Source organism: Bos mutus, chromosome 3, assembly GCF_027580195.1.
Source record: "Bos mutus isolate GX-2022 chromosome 3, NWIPB_WYAK_1.1, whole genome shotgun sequence".
Taxonomy (NCBI): Eukaryota; Metazoa; Chordata; class Mammalia; order Artiodactyla; family Bovidae; genus Bos; species Bos mutus.
Window position 1 is genome coordinate 14088907 of NC_091619.1, and position 17748 is coordinate 14106654.

The following is a 17748-nucleotide window of genomic DNA, read 5'->3' on the forward strand; positions in this document are numbered from 1 at the left end:
TAGGTAGATATATCCCTAAGTATTTTATTCTTTTCATTGCAATGGTGAATGGAATTGTTTCCTTAATTTCTCTATTTTCTCATTAATAGTGTATAGAAATGCAAGGGATTTCTGTGGGTTGATTTTATATCCCGAAACTTTACTATATTCATTGATTACCTCTAGTAATTTTCTGGTGGAGTCTTTAGGGTTTTCTATGTAGAGGATCATGTCATCTGCAAACAGTGAGAATTTTACTTCTTCTTTTCCAATTTGGATTCCTTTTATTTCTTTTTCTGCTCTGACTGCTGTAGCCAAAACTTCCAAAACTATGTTGAATAGTAGTGAGCACCACAACTATTGAGACTGTGCTCTAGAGCCTGGGAGCTGCAACTACTGAAGCTCAGCACTCCCTAGAGACTACTCTGCAACAAGAGAAACCACCCCAGTGGGAAGCCCACATACCGTAACTAGAGAGTAGCCCCCACTCACCACAACTAGAGAAAAGCCTATGTAGCAACAAAGAGCCAACACAGCCAAAAGTAAATAAATAAACAAAAATTGTTTTAAAGCCTGCTTTGGACTTCCCTGATGGTCCAGTGGTTGAGAATCTGCTAGCCAATGCAGGGGGCTCAGTTGGATCACTGGTCCAGGAATTCCCACATGCCAAGGAGCAACTAAGCCTGTGCTCCACAACCACTGAGGCCCATATACTCTAGGGCCCACATACCATAACTACTGAGCTAATCCGCCAAGAGCCCACACGCCACAACTAGAGAGTAGCCCACACTCGCCACAACTAGAGAAAGCCTGTGCACAACAGTGAAGACCCAGTACAGACAAAAAAAAAAACAGTCTGCTTTGTTCAGATCTGGTGACCAGACTCCCAGACAGCTGATTTTGCAGGAAATTTTGCACCTGAGTGTCTCCCCACTTCACCCTCCCAAGAGTGTGCTCCTGCAGATGGGACAACAGAACTCGTCCTTTATGTCAAAATGGGACTGGTCTTCAGGCTTGAAGTCCAGGTTGGAGCTGCTGTCCTAAATGATGACATTCTTAATCCATGGAGTCATCCAGTCCTGAAATCTGCCCTACTTCTAGACTTCTTATCATGTTAGGTAATAAATTTCCTTCCTTTATTTATTAAGTCAATTTGAAGTGAGATTTTTCTATTACTTGCATCCAAAGGCACCTAAACAGATAACATGTGCTAAATGCTGGAACATAATCTCTTTTATCCAAGAATCCTATGTGATAGGTATAACTGTTATCCTATTTTACAGATGAGGAAACTGGAAAAAACTAACTTGTTCAAAGTCACATAACAAGTAGAACCAAAATTTCAAAATAAATTCAGAGCCCATGCTCATAAGCACTGCTTTCTATAATCCAAACTAATGTTTCATTTTATAATGATGATACATTAGATGATTTAAGACTGAAAAACGTGCTTTTAAAATTTTAACTAATTTGATTAATATAAAATGTTTTATTCCCTGCAGACACTGCTTGACAGGGTAATAGGAGAAAAACAGATGGGTCCTAGGTAACAGAAGGATTATGAATCAAAGTGTTCAACACTAATCTCCAAAACAGATAAGTGAAGCAGTTTAGTATATGTAATTACATCTTAAATGTAAAGAAAACAGAAACAGAAAATTGATATGACTTTATCTCCCTATCAATGGTCTTTTGAGAGGAAGGATGAAAGCAGTGCTAATTTTTAAGATGTACCTCTAAGCTAGAAAAGTTTGTAAGCTGACTTGGGTTCTAGTCTTGGTTCTACCATCTACAAGCTATATTACTTTAGGCAAAACTTCACTTCTATGTTTTTAATTTCCTCATCTGTAAAAGAGGGGTATGAATAGTATTTATACCTCATAGGGAGGGCTTCCCTCATAGCTCAGTTGGTAAAGAATCTGCCTGGAGTGCAGGAGATCCAGGTTCGTTTCCTGGGTTGGGAAGATGCCCTGGGAGAAGGAAATGGCAACCCACTCCAGTATTCTTGCCTGGAGGATCCCATGGGCAGAGGAGCCTGGCAGGCTACAGTCCACCGGGTCGCAAGAGTCAGACACAACTTAGCGATTAAACCACCACCACCACCATACCTCATAGGACTGTTGTGAAGATGAAAGGAGATAAACTACATATAAATCCCCTAGAATAGTCCCTGGTACAAAATAAATACTCAATTAGGATTTGCTATGGTTATCATCATTGTCATCATTTGAAAGAAGAGATGTTGTTTTTAAAGAGAGTAAATAAATTATCCTCCACATTCCTAGAAACGTGAAGACAAGACACTTATATTGTAACATGTTCTTTATTAATAAGATGAAGTAATGGAGGCAGGAAACAAGTGACAATGAAAACAGTTGTATAAAAAAAGAGCGAAGGAAAAAGGGAGTAAGGTCTTAAACCAAAATTGGGAAAAGCAAAATTCTGGTTCAATTTTTATTTTATAATATCTCTAAAAGTCCATAAATCTTGAAATAAAGATTTCTAGATACCAGAGGCATAATGAAAGAGACAAAATAACAAAAACAAAAACATACATAGATTTAGAGACTGAAGCATTTGGAGCATGTAATACAAAAGACTGATAGAAAATAAACAGAACAGAAATGTAGACAGGAAAGAAAACCAAGAATTCATGCTCTGCTTCCCAGTAATACACAAGATTTCACAATCAGCCAATTCTCCCATCCCCCACTCTCCTCCTTTCCAACTCCAAGTAACTTACATTGAAAGATGCCAGGGCCTCAGAGACACTCTTCTCAATGAACTCATCAGTGATTCTTCTGGAAGGATGTTCATTAAACACAGAGTTCATTAGTGCAATCTTTGCAGCACTCCGCCGGGCTTCAGCTTTTGTGGGGCAAAACTAGGCAGTAAACAGAGAAAATATGTGTATATGTGTATCTGAGAGAGAGGAAGGAAGAAGTAGAGGGAAACACTTGGCATAGACAACACTTGGATACTCTTTGGAAAACTCAGTTTGTTCTAGACGCTGTCCAAAGTTTTTATTGTAAAATGGTCAGGGCACTTGGAGGCATAAGTTTGATTCAACATCCTGGAGTCATTAAGGAACTGGAGACAGCTGTAGCTCATACCAAATTGAAGGCAGGATGGAGGAGATTGCTGAAGTCAGCATATAATCACTGGATACAAAAAGTACCTCTGTTTAAACTGTCAACAGAATTAATTACTCAAAAGCCAGATTCTCGCCAGTCTGTTAGAAATCTGTATCTTGTTCTTTTATTCTGTAGACAAGACGGACAAGATTTTTTTTATCCCTCTAGATAACCTAAGATTAGAACAAAGCTGTTTCTAGGCTGCTTCTGCAGAGGAGCCCTCTAGTCTCTATCCGAAGCACCCATTTGGGATTCTTGGACTTTACCCTTAGCTATGTGCAGGCAGTTTTCTCACTAATGCAATGGGCCAGGGAACTATCCCTGAATGGAGTCTAAGGTCTGAGGAAGGATTATATCGTCTCTAACCCACCCCCTCCCAGTGGAGGCAAAGAGAAGAGAGGTAGCTAGGGAAAGGAAAGCTGACTCAAGGAAAACAAGAATAAATTAAAAATTAACTCATGTTTTTACACTGGATCCAACATATGTATCAAAAAGAAAGTCTGATTTTCAAAAGTCTTGAATCACTCAACTTCAGATCCCTAGCCACCTTTAAAATTCATTTTTACTGGCTGTTTCAAAGGCCTCTATGCCCTTTGTCATTTATGATTAGGATTAGAGAAAAGAACGTGATGTAATTTTTAAAAGTAGACCAGATTATGTTTGCTACTTAGCCATCCTTAATTTCAGTAATTCCCAATTTCCTTTAGCTGACAGGCCTCTCTGAGACAACATATGGAGTTTGATACATTAATCCTACATCTTCTTGCTTATTCAGTTTCTGTTTCCGCTTCTCTCACTATTTATTAGCCTTCTGCCCATGCTACTGTATGGTGCTGTTTCTGAAAAATCATCTATGAAGAAAACCAGCAGGAGAAATATCACCTGCCACAGTGCATATAAAAGATAAAAGCTAAAAGAGGCCAAGAGAGATAATTCTACTCTTTCAGGAAATAACAGAAATTGAATGCCCCAGTTTGGGGCATCCTGGAGAAGGGAAAGGCTACCCACTCCAGTATTCTGCCCTGGAGAATTCCATGGACTGTATAGTCCATAGGGTCTCAAAGAGTTGGACACGACTGAGTGACTTCCACTCACTTGGGGCATCACCATTAGATTACTAAATCTTTATTCAACGATATGATGAGGTAGGAGAAGGAAGCAAAGATCTTATTTTCTAGAAGCAAAAGATAGACATTAGTTATCTTGGGCACATATTTATTTCTCTGAAATGGCTGGGGTTCTGAGAGAAACATTTAGTCACCTGATTTGAAATGAAGCTCTCTTTGGACAGTTTCTATTTGAGACTGCAACTGAGCTACAATGGCACTCATTCGTGCAACAGATTTATTAAATGTCTATTCTGTGCTGGGCACTGAGTTGGACGGTAGAGATTTAAAACTGAATAAGAAAGAAGACTGACACTATCTGCCACCATAGAGCATAGTCCACTAGGACAGAGAAACACTCAATAGCGATATGTTGTGGTAAGTGATTTGATACGGGAAGTTCAAGGTGCTATGGAAGCACATAGCAGAGGGTATAACTTTGTCTAAGGGTTATTCAAGCCATACAGAAAACAGAACAAAAGTGTCTAGTCTCCTCCCTAAATTCCTATTCAGGCTCTAAGTTGACATTTCAGGAAGCTACTTTCCTGTCTACAATGTGAAAAATTCATCTTTGATGATAATATTCACACTGGTCAAATTTCTTGTTACCCTACAATAGCATCAACTATTTTCATCATCATATACAAGTCTTTTATATAATTGTAGAATGTTAGGACCAGAAATACTGGCTAGAAATACTCTACTCTGTCTCCTTCATGTTATAGATGGAGAAACCGAGGCCCATAGAAATTACTTGACTTGCCCTGCTAGCAGTCAGGGGAATGAGAATTTGGATCTGCCTAACTCTTAGATGAGTACTATTTCCACCATACATAGTCCTTCTCCTTTGATTTCTTAGAGAACTCAAACACTGCTTTCCTTGGCCATAGCCTATGAAAAAGTAGTGCGGGCAATGGATATTATCCTATGTCCTCAAAAAGAGACAGCAGGAACCTGGAAAGCCAGATCAGAACATGAGTTAGATGCTAGTAGTTTGCTTTTCTTTCAGCTTTCAAAAACTCAAACCCATTTGACAAAAACAACAAAATTCTGTAAAGCAATTATCTTTCAATTAAAAATTAATTAAAAAAAAACACTCAAACCCACTAGAGGAGGGCATGACAACCCACTCCAGTATTCTTATCTGGAGAATCCCATGAATAGCGGAGCTTGGCAGGCTCCATAGGATCTCAGAGTCAGGCACGACTGAAGTGACTTAGCACACACACTAAAAAGAAAAGCATACTACCAAGGTTGTTTTCTGGTCAAATGAGCCTCAGATGCTTATTAGAATGATTTACCCAGAACTGGTCCAAGTCCTCAAATAGGTGACTTTGGACAGAGATTTAATGATCAAAGTGATAGAGAAAGCCACTACTAGCACCTACGGATTTATCTCTGCTACATTTGCCTCCCAGCTCTTACCTGGAAACTCCCAAAGCAACTTCCCCCAGGCAGGGTGACATAACAGACATAGGGAGGACTGTTGGCGGGAACCATCTCATAAACCACTAGGGCCCCATTCTTCAAGTCAGCCCCTCGTGACTGTTTCATCTGCCAGAATTCCTGAAGTGCCTCCACCACATTCACTATAAAAAGAGAAGTAGTTCAGTTCAGCAATAAGAATGCTTCCAAATGGTGCTCTGCTTCAATACACTATCTGTAACCTGTACTTATGTTAAGAGACTACCCCCTCTTAGATCCCCACCTATCACCATTTAAAAGCATTTAAATTAATAAGCCAAGGCTGTAATTAAGTTCATTTACATAGGAAGATCAGAATATACTTCCCTCACCTCTCTAGTTCACATTTTGGTTAGTCTTAGACACCAAAAGAGAATAGCATAAATATTGGAGGCCAGAGTTTCCAAGGTCAGCATACCATTGTTACTACCTGATGAAGTACAAGTAGATTATTCCACAATTAGTCAGCTGGCCAAGAATAGTAATAACCACCATGATCATAAGTGCTAATGTTTACTGAACTTACGGTATGTCATATTTTCTCAGAGTGCTTTACACATACAATCATGAGGCAGGTACTTTTATTATCCCCATATTACAGATGAGGGAAATGAGGTATGGAGAGGTTAAATAACTTGCACAAGGATATAACAGAAAGTAGAAGAGCAAGAATTCCAACCCAGGCATTCTTGGTTCCCAGGTGGTTTCCCGGTGCAGTGGTAAAGAATTTGCCTGCCAATGCTGGAGACGCATGATATGCAAATATGTGGGTTCAATCCCTGAGTCAGGAAGATCCCCTGGAGGAGGAAATGGCAACCCACTCCAATATTCTTGCCTGGAAAATTCCATGGACAGAGGAGCCTGGTGGGCTACAGTCCATGGGGTTGCAAAGAGTCAGACATGACTGAGCATGCATGTATGTCATGTCATTCTTGGTTCCAGAGTCAATGTTCTTAATCATTAAGTAATGCTGTCACTCAAGGACATATGGCCCTATTAGCCATTTTCAAGGCTGTGCTTCTGGTGAGCAAACCCCTGGCTAGATTCCTTTTCCACCCTGAAATACTATATGTATACTATATATATGAGAGAGACAGAGAGATAGGGAGAGAGAAAGAGAGGGAGAAGGAAAGAAAGAGAATGAATTCTGAGGCTTTCCCTAGCATAAATGATTTTAGAAAGGACTGCATATTGGGAAACATTCCTCCACAAGTCTCTAGCACTACTCTCCATCTTGCTAGGTATGCCGAGATTTCAAGGTCCTGACTACTCTTTTTTTTTTTTTTTTAAGTTTTATTAAAGTATAAAGGAGATAGAGAAAGCTTCTGACATAGGCATCAGAAGGGAGTAGAAAGAGTACCCCCTGACTACTCTTTACTTGGATAATTTCTCAGGATTGAGTTTGCAGCAAGAAACATTGAGGAATAATGTCTCTGACTAGGATAAGGGACAAGTTTGCTTACTATTACTATAAAATGGCAGGTTCCCCAAGCTCAGTGTTCCTCTCCTGTAATGCAGCCCATGGCCTGTGCAAGCATCTACCTGAACCCTCCTTGTCAGACAGGGGAGGCAAGGGAAACCAGTGCAGGCAAACAGGAGGCTCGTGCTACATGCTGTGCTGTGAGTAATAAAGGCCTTTGTCTCTGACCCAGAGTCTCTTGGCTTCTGCCAGCATCCATGAAATAGTAACCATCTACATAATATGTTTTTGTTATTCAGTTGCTCAGTTGTGTCCCACTCTTTGGAACCCCATGGACTGCAATACACCAGGCCTCCCTGTCCCTCACCATCTCCCAAAGTTTGCCCAAGTTCATGTCCATTGCATCAGTGATGCCATCCAGCCATTTCATCCTCTGACACCCTCTTTTCCTTCTGCCCTCAATCTTTCCCACCATCAGGGTCTTTTCCAATGAGTCGGCTCTTCACATCAGGTGGCCAAAGTATTGGAGCTTCAGCTTCAGCATCAGTCCTTCCAATGAATATTCAGGGTCAATTTCCTTTAGGATTGACTGGTTTGGTCTCCTCGCTGTCCAGAGGACTTTCAGGAGTCTTCTCCAGCACCACAGTTCGATGGCATCAATTCTTCGGCGTTCTGCCTTCTTTACAGTCCAGCTCTCACAAATAGTAATTAGTTGTAAACAGGGTAAAATCAAACTCCAGACTTGACACTGTATTCAAGGACAGTTCCCCTCATCCCCTAATACCTAGATTCAATTATTCCACAAAAATTATTGAATACCTACTCTGTGCTAGACTGTGTGCTGGTGCTAGGCTACAATCATGAGCAAAACCCTGTTCCTTTTCCCTTGCAGCTTACAGTCTAAACAGGGAGAGAGAGATTAACCAAGTAATCTCAAACAAATCAAACACTACAACTGAGATAAATGCTATAAAGGAGTGGTAAATGGTGGGAAATGTAGGAACATGTGACCTAATTAAGAAGGTCAAAGAAAACTACCCTGACAAGGTAATATTTAAGCTCGGATATAAGTATCACTAGGTGAAAAGGTGAGAGAAAAGTGCTCTGAACAGAAGAAATAGCATGGACAACAGCTCTGTAGCAGCAAGAAGTACAATGAAAAAGGGGACCAGTGTGGCCAGAAAAGAGACAGTGAGGGGTAATATAATGCAAGATGAGGTTGCAAGAACAAAAAAAAAGCCAGGGCCAGATCAGGTCAGATGTGATGGGTCATGTTACAGTACTGGCTTTATCCTGGAGCCATGGGAAGCTACTGAGGGGTTTTTAAATGGATTGCAGGATAAAATCAGTTGGCCTTTGGAAAGGATCTCTTTGACTCTAGGGTTCCAAAATTTCAAATGGCTTTAACTAAAAGCCTCATAACAATAAATTATCACACACATTCACCAATATCTTCCATGACCACTCTCCAACCTTTGTTACAACAAGGACTTGTTAATTCTACTATATTACGTGAGTTAAGGTCTGACAAGGAGAAGACACCAAGATGGGTCAGACATGTAAGAAATTTGTTGGGGAGGAAGAAGGAGAAGGGAGAGCCTTCAGACCAGGTTCAAGGTCTGACACCTGTGGAAGAAAAGAGGCAAGGCAGGAAGTGTGGATATGAGAGTCTCAAGACTGCAGCACAGTTCCAAGAAAGGTTTGGCCAGAAACCAAAGGAATCCCACATCTCAGGATGTGCCTGAGTTAGCACCCCTGCTGCGCTCAGTCACTGACAGAGCAGCCTACAGGATGTATGGCCTCAATGCAAACGTGATAAACTCAGAGGGAACAGCAGTTTAAGCTTGTCAGTCAATTATGCTCCTTGCAGCACCAGATATTAACCAGCACATTTTCATGGCTGCCACATACACACTAAGCAAAATGTTGAGCACTCAATAGGTGCACAGCTCTATTCCAGACATTAGAGATGCCAGGATGAGTAACATATATTTCCTGCCAGGAAGGTGTTCAAAATGTACAAATACAAGGTGTTCAAAATGGACAATAAAAACTTATCTTACTGCTCTGCAACTGAAACAAGCACTCCATGTACCAACCAGGGTTTGAAAAGCAGCATAAGCTCTTAACTAATACCCTATATTTAACTGACTTTTTAAAATGTTCATTCTTCCATTAAAATTCAGCATGAAAAGGAAACTTTCTCTTTCCCACCCTTAGTTTTAGAAAGGAATCTTCAAAGGTCATTGCTGCCCAGAAAGCTTAGCCACCTTTGTTCTTTTCATTGAGATCTTTTCAGGCTCAGTTCCCTCTTTGAGGTAATCTAGCACAATGTGCTGGGTGACAGGTCGCATGACACTCAAACAACAAGGAGAATACTGAAATAAAGAGGAAGGGGAGAAGACTGCTATAATGGGGAAGGTCCTTTAAAAAGCATATGACCATTCTATATCCAGTTAAATCCCTTTTGGCACAGACTATAGGGCTTTTTTAAAAATAATTATTCAAAGCCAAATGAAATAGGGAGTCTTATTTCAGAAATGTGAGTATCAAACGACAAATTGGGCAAATGATCAGGGAAAAAGGCAATGAATTGTGATCTGCATTTGAAAATGCTCATAAGTGTTAGTCGCTCAGTTGTGTCCAGCCCTTTGCGATCCCATGGACTGTAGCCCACCAGGCTCCTCTGTCCATGAAATTTTCCAGGCAAGAATATTCAATCTTCCCTGCCATTTCCTTCTCTAGGGCATCTTCCCTGGCTAGGGATCAAACTGGGGTCTCTGGCATTGCAAGCAGATTCTTTACCATTTGAACCACCAGAGAAGCCCATGAGGCTCATTCATTTCTAGAGCTAAAAGGGACTTGAGAGATTATCTAGTCTATCTCAGGCTAAGGAAGGGTAAGTGACTTGGTTGAGGTCACATAGCTGTAGCAGAACCTGATGCCGATGTTTTTTCCAATTTGGGAATCTTAATCCAGGGTCCAAAGTCCACTCCGTGGTTGAACTTTATAAGGCTTCACAAGACCTTTAAAACTCTAAGTAAAATTAAGCATGTCTGTGTGTGTGTGTGTGTGTGTGTGTGTGTGTGTGCATATGAGTATTTATTTTTGAACAATACAAAGAGAATACTTCTGGTTTTTCCCTTGGGAGATAAAATATTAGATGAATGTCTAAGTGGTGAGAAAGACAGAGTGTACATACACCAGAGTAAAAATACTAAAATGACACATGAAACTATAATAAAAAAAATTTTATAAAAATAAACAATTTTATAGTGGGGCAATATGGATAAATAGATAATGAAATTAAGTGAGTGAGAAGATTCTCTCTGATCATACAAGATGGTAAGAATAGCGTCAGTCAGTTAGTTAGTCAGTTCAGTCGCTCAGTTGTGTCTGACTCTTTCAGTTGTGTCTGACTCTTTGCGACCCCATGAATCACAGCACACCAGACCTCCCTGTCCATCACCAACTCTCGGAGTTTACTCAAACTCATGTCCATCGAGTTGGCGATGCCATCCAGCCATCTCATCCTCTGTCATCCCCTTCTCCTCCTGCCCCCAATCCCTCTCAGTATCAGAGTCTTTTCCAATGAGTCAACTCTTCACATCAGGTGGCCAAAGTATTGGAGTTTCAGCTTTAGCATCAGTCCTTCCAAAGAACACCCAGGACTAATCTCCTTTAGAATGGACTGGTTGGATCTCCTTGCAGTCCAAGGGACTCTCAAGAGTCTTCTCCAACACCACAGTTCAAAAGCATCAATTCTTCGGCGCTCAGCTTTCTTCACAGTCCAACTCTCACATCCATACATGACCACTGGAAAAACCACAGCCTTGACTAGACGGACTTTTGTTGGCAAAGTAACGTCTCTGCTTTTGAATATGCTATCTAGGTTGGTCATAACTTTCCTTCCAAGGAGTAAGCGTCTTTTAATTTCATGGCTGCAATCACCATCTGCAGTGATTTTGGAGCCCAAAAAAATAAAGTCTGACACTGCTTCCACTGTTTCCCCATATATTTCCCATGAAGTGATGGGACCACATGCCATGATCTTAGTTTTCTGAATGTTGAGCTTTAAGCCAACTTTTTCACTCTCTTCTTTCACTTTCATCAAGAGGCTCTTTAGCTCCTCTTCACTTTCTGCCATAAGGGTGGTGTCATCTGCATATCTGAGATTATTGATATTTCTCCCGGCAATCTTGATTCCAGCTCGTGCTTCTCCAGCCCAGTGTTTCTCAGGATGTACTCTGCATAGAAGTTAAATAAGCAGGGTGACAATATACAGCCTTGATGTACTGCTTTTCCTATTTGGAACCAGTCTGTTGTTCCATGTCCAGTTCTAACTGTTGCTTCCTGACCTGCATATAGGTTTCTCAAGAGGCAGGTCAGGTGGTCTGGTATTCCCATCTCTTTCAGAATTTTCCACAGTTTATTGTGATCCACACAGTCAAAGGCTTTGGCATAGTCAATAAAGCAGAAATAGATGTTTTTCTGGAACTCTCTTCCTTTTTCCATGATCCAGCGGATGTTGGCAATTTGATCTCTGGTTCTTCTGCCTTTTCTAAAACCAGCTTGAACATCTGGAAGTTCACGGTTCACGTATTGCTGAAGCCTGGCTTGGAGAATTTTGAGCATTACTTTACTAGTGTGTGAGATGAGTGCAATTGTGCAGTAGTTTGAGCATTCTTTGGCATTGCCTTTCTTTGGGATTGGAATGAAAACTGACCTTTTCCAGTCCTGTGGCACTGCTGAGTTTTCCAAATTCACTGGCATATTGAGTGCAGCACTTTCACAGCATCATCGTTCAGGATTTGAAACAGCTCAACTGGAATTCCATCACCTCCACTAGCTTTGTTCATAGTGATGCTAAGGCCCACTTGACTTCACATTCCAGGATGTCTGGCTCTAGGTGAGTGATCACACCATCATGGTTATCTGGGTCGTGAAGATCTTTTTTGTACAGTTCTTCTGTGTATTCTTGCCACCTTTCTTAATATCTTCTGCTTCTGTTAGGTCCATACCATTTCTGTCCTTTATCGAGCCCATCTTTGCATGAAATGTTCCCTTCGTATCTCTAATTTTCTTGAAGAGATCTCTAGTCTTTCCCATTCTGTTGTTTTCCTCTATTTCTTTGCATTGATCGTTGAGGAAGGCTTTCTTATCTCTCCTTGCAATTCTTTGGAACTCTGCATTCAGATGCTTATATTTTTCCCTTTTCTCCTTTGCTTTTTGCTTCTCTTCTTTTGACAGCTATTTGTAAGAATAGTGTGACCTGGCTTAATTCATGTTACTATGAAGATAGGAAAACTGGTTAACAATATTTCACCTGACTTCCTATTTCAGTTTGTAGAAGGTACCCCTGAATAGCCCACAGTGCACAGTCTGCAGAAGGGAGGGACTGAAAAATGACAGTGACTTTGGGAGAGGACTATAGTAAGCGGAATAATGCGCCTTGCCCAGAGGTTCATGTCCTAATCCTTAGAACCTGTGAATGTTACCTTATGTGGCAAAGATTTTGCAGATGTGATTAAGTTAGGGATATGAGATGGAGAAATTATCATGGATTATCTTGGTGGGTCCTAAATATAATCCCAGGGGTCCTTAGGGAAAGAGACTTGATGAAAAACAGAAGAGGAGAAAGCAGCAGGAACATGGAGGCAGAGATTAGAATGATGTTGTTACAAACCAGGGAATTCTGGTAGCACCAGAAGCTGGAAGAGGCAAAGAAACAGATTCTCCCCTAGAGCCTCTGGAGGGAACACAGGCCTGCTGTGACACCTTGACTGTGGCCCAGTGATACTGATTTTTAACTTCCGGGCTTTAGAACTATGAAAGAATAAATTTCTTCTGTTTTAAGCTAAGTGTGTGATAATTTGTTAGAGCACCCACAGGAAACGAATACAGGGTCTAATCCTACATTTCAAACATTGGAAATATCCAGACCAATCATTTTATTAATAACTACATGGTCACTCAGAACAAAGAAGCTGTCTGTGATTCTGAGGAAAAGGAACAACTAAACAGAAAATACCACATAAGATTCATTTGTTCAACATAGTGGAGTAGCTGGGCTGAATTTCCAATCATGTAACCATATGTGATATATAAGGATAGCAATACATATATTTTTTAAATTTGGCTGCAGAGGATCTTTAGTTGCAGCATGTGGGAATGGTTCCCTGACCAGGGATCAAAACTTGGTTCCCTGCATTGGAAGTGAGAAGTCTTAGCCACTGGACCACCAGGAAAGTCCCATGGGAGAGCAATAATTTTTTAAAAGATAGGTTTGAAGAGGGTAACACAGAAGTTACAGAATAAGGAAAGCAACTTGGCTGTTCATGCAATTGTGCCAGCTTAGAGATTACCTGCTGTGAGTCATTAGAAGAAGGGGTCTATATGCCATGTGGAAAGGAGGTAAATGAAATGGTAATGCTAACAGTACCTATCAAATGCACAGTTTTCAAAGCATTTCCACATGCATATAATAGCAACCACCTCTTGAGTACTAACTAGCTGCTGCATGCATTCATTTAATCCGCAAAGAACTATTAAGATAGGCGTTGTAATACCCACTGAACAAATGGTGAACAAGTTAGGAAACAGACCACAGTGGCAGAACCAGAATCAGAACCAATGTTTGTTTGCCTCCCAAACCAATCCTCTTTCTGCTGTATTGTCCTGTTTTATTGCATCATTAATTCTCACACATGCTCTATAGAGTGGACTGTGAGCTCCATGAAGATAGGGACTGTGTTTCTTGTTCACCCCTGGTGATCAATAAATATTCATTAACTGAATGAATGGAACAGGTGAGGCCTAGAGAGAGAAAGTAATTTATCCAAGATCACACAGCCACTATTTGACAGGGCCAGATTCTCTGATTCCAAATCCTGTGCACTAAACTGGTTAAGATCCTACAGCATACTGAGCTCGGTGTGTGTCTTGGGTGGGGACTGCAGGGAGAGATACAGGACAAATAAGTGAGATAACAGAAGAATCTAATGCTGAGAGCCTACAGGAGTGAAGGTAAATCTAAAGACCACGCCTGGAAAAGGTGAATTTGGAGCAGTCAGGAGGAAGATGAAAGATCTGAATTGAAGATAATCCAGTAAAGCATTGCTGGATTGAGGACTGGTCTGGGCAAAGACTAAAGTAAATTTTATGCAGGGGAATAGGGCCAGCCCCCAAATATCATGCCATCAGTCACAAGGGTGTGTGGACACAGGCCAGTGGCAGTTTTGCCTATTAATTGAAGCAGAGTAAGTGATTCCATGTGGTGAAAGTCTTCTGAGCCAAATCGGCAGAGATTCTGCTTGCCTGAAGCTGAACTATCTGCCAAACTTTCCCAAAGTACTGGCTGGACACCCAGACTGGAAATGAGAAACTCAAAAATAATGAGAAGGACTGTGGTGTGAGGTAGGCAAGCTGGAGGACTGAATTGCTGGAGAGTCTGAATGTTAACTGGTTGCTCTTTGTCAGTATAATTCCCTTGTACCCTCACCCTCATCCTTTCTAAGGAAATGCAAAAGTTTTTACAGGATGCTCAGTTTAAACCAGAGCTTCTTGAGGTAACACAGACCAAAAAAAAAAAAAAGTCACTCCTCTACAATTTTAATAAACACCTATAAGATTCTAGGAAGAAGGCTTCAGATTTGGGGTTGCTACTCCTATGCTCAGAAGCAAAGACCTTCCCTTGGTCTCAATTTCAAAGAGGCATGAAGTAACAGGACAATAGCTAATGGCAATTCCATTACAGTGCCCTGTTAAATCTAGGTGTTAAACTAGAAAAAACAATTAAATTCCCTCATGACGAATTTCAAGATAATATGCATTTGTATTCCCAGCATCTAGCAGAATGCCAGCCCCTTGGTAGCAGTTTAAAATGTTAAATAACAAAGGGAAACTGATGGGAAATGTATCATTATGCAAATAAAGCAAAATGGATCTTAAAATGTTTTCATAAGAATCATTGGTTTTACACTGTTAGGATTTAACAGTGAGAGAAAATATGTATTCTTCCCAAAGAAATGAACCAATAAACTTGAGAGGATATTTATCATTTTTAAAGTACGCATTATTATATCTGTCAGGTGCAATATATCATTTATTGAGACAATAATTCCAAAGGAAATCAAAGCTCAGTGAAGTTAAGTCTCTTTCACAGAGACATAGCTGGCAAGTGACAGAGATTTAATCTGGGATTTAATCCAGACTTGTCTGACTCCAAAGCCTTTGTGTGTGCTCTTCTCACTGCACTTTCTAAGGAAGAAAAAAAAAGTCATTACAAGAAAGCCCTGCAACCTTTCTCTCCTAAAGAGACAAAATAGAAAGTTAGAGATACAGTCACTTCCAGGTTAAGCGGGACTTAACCATGCAGAGAGAAGTAATGTCTCAGAAATTTCAGATCTGAATTCTGTACCCCACACCCCTTACTATATATTTCTTTCTACACTATAAATCATATCCTGCACTGGCTAAACACAAACAACAAAGAAAATCTTCACATTCCCCTTTTCAGAAACCCGGGAAATTAGGCATGTTTAAGATGAAGATTTCTAAAGGAAATAGTGTTTCTGTCTGGCTCATTTCCACTGAATTTAACATTGAGAGAGCCAAGCCCTGGGATTTATCCTCAGTTCCTGGGCAAGGGCCAGGAAAACAGAGCCAGACAGACAGAGAAGCTGGAGTTAGGGGTTCCATACTTAAAAAGACACCGAAGTAGGGCACTAAGTCACAGGAAGCTGGCGGGGGTCCAAATTTAAAAGCACTATTTACAGGTGACTTGTGAAAGCCCTGCCTAATTCCCCAGTAAATCTGAAGTTGCACTGGAAATCTCAGAGTGACATAAGAAAAGAATTTAAAAGTCAAGGTTAAGGAGATAGAGTAAATTAGCCGGAGCCCAGGAATTGCTGAGATCACAGAAGAAAGACTGAGAGGATGTGGCTGAGAAATGTCTTGGTTCTGAGATAAAGGATAGGATCCCACACAATGGGGACTGGTCTATAAAGGCAGAGAGATGTTAAAGCACTAAGCTACAGGAGGAAGTCCATTTCTAAAGAGGAAAAGATTGGGAAGAAAAGACGGCTACATCTGTAAAAACGGGTCCCTGAAGAATATAGTAGTAACTCAATAAAGGGGAGGGGTGAGAGGCTTAAACGTGTGTATGAATATGCGCGTCTGTGCGTGTGCGTGTCTGTGTGAGTGTAGCCCTGAAGGAAACTCCCCAAAAGGAAATGCATGTGAGGGCTCTGAGCCAGGAAAAGCGATCCAGAGGACTGTGGGAGCAAAGCTCCCTTACAGAGAGGGTGTCCCGGAGGAGGCCAGACCCCGCAGACTCACCTCGGCCATAGCCCTGCGTGTGTTTGGCGAAGCTTCTCACCACAGCCTCCACGGCCTCCCGCAGTACCACAGGGCTGCCTGCGGCGCCGGGAGGCAGCGGCAGTCCGGCGGCCCCGGACAGAAGCAGAGGCGGCGGGGGCGGTGCGGGGGGCGGCGGGGCCGGCGGGGGGCCCGCTGGGGGTGTGGCGGTGGCAGCCGCGGCCCCAGTCACTCCGGGCCGAAGCGCTCTCAGAGTGCCCCTCCCGCTCGTGCCCACTCCAGGCTGCAGTCGCTGCGCTCGCAAGGTCTCCATCCCGGCCGCCAGTGGAGTAGCGGCCCGGAGCCTGCCAGCCTGGCGAGCTAACGGTCCCAGCCGCCCCCTCCAGCGAGCGCCCAGGGACTGAAGGAGGTGCCGGAGCCCAGCCGTCAGTCAAACGGGGGCGGGGACGAGCCAAGTCCTATGCCAATCACCAGAGATGGGGCGGGAGCTGGCCGGTTGCCCCTCCACCATAGGCAAATTATTGAAGGCGGAGGTTCTGAGCAACCAATTACAAAGAGAAAAAGCGATACCTCTACCCTGGAGAAGCTTAGCTCCGGCGCATCTTTGCGAGTACTAGAAAGCGGGCCAGACTCCTAGGGCGAGGCTAGAGGGGGAAAAGGGGGCCTGGATGTATGACTGGGGAGAACTGTAGACAGAATGAGAAGATTCTTAGTCTTGGTCCGATCACTTCATTTCATATATGTAGATGAGGAAACTGACTCAGAGAAGTGATATGACTTGTTCAAGATCATATGCAATTGATAGTGGAGCTAAAGGAAGGAAAGATACTGACATTTAATGAGCACATACTTACTGTACGTCAGACACTATACAATGTACTTTAGTGGATTGTCTTATCTAATAATTGCAATCACTAGCTAGATTTTATTATTTTATGGATAAGGAAACTGACAGGCTAGATATATTGTCCAAAATTAAATAGCCAGGAGGTAGCAAAGGAAGGTTTAGACAATAGGTCTTCTGATTTCCAATATTTTAATCTTTTTGTTATACAGAACTGTTGGGTAATTTTCTGATTTCACCAATTCTACGTTGAAGGAAGAAACAGTAGAATTGCTCCCCTACCTATCGTTAGAGCAAGGAAGAGTTAGAGTACAGGAAGAAAACCAGCAAGCTGAAAGGTCCAGGGGGCAAATTAAGACAGGTGCCTTTGTTCATAGAACCTTTCAGGCTGGGTTCCTCCAATTACTGTTACTCTTACACACATACTACACACATGCACATACATACACCCACCCTTTGTCAGTTGAATATCATACCATTTTT

The 17748-nt window shown here is 41.7% G+C and overlaps 1 protein-coding gene across 2 annotated transcripts in view; it reads right to left on the reverse strand.

Annotated features, from left to right (window-relative positions):
• The window catches only part of LIX1L (limb and CNS expressed 1 like), a 30271-nt gene extending 13453 nt beyond the window's left edge, over positions 1 to 16818 (reverse strand). For both annotated transcript variants that reach the window (XM_070367046.1, XM_070367044.1), the window contains exons 1-3: positions 16443 to 16818; positions 5645 to 5808; positions 2723 to 2863 (exon numbers count right to left, since the gene is read on the reverse strand). In XM_070367046.1, coding sequence (XP_070223147.1) covers positions 2723 to 2863; positions 5645 to 5808; positions 16443 to 16734 — 597 coding nt within the window. In that variant the 5' untranslated portion in view covers positions 16735 to 16818. The remainder of the gene's footprint in view (positions 1 to 2722; positions 2864 to 5644; positions 5809 to 16442) is intronic.
• Between the last annotated feature and the right edge of the window lie 930 nt (positions 16819 to 17748).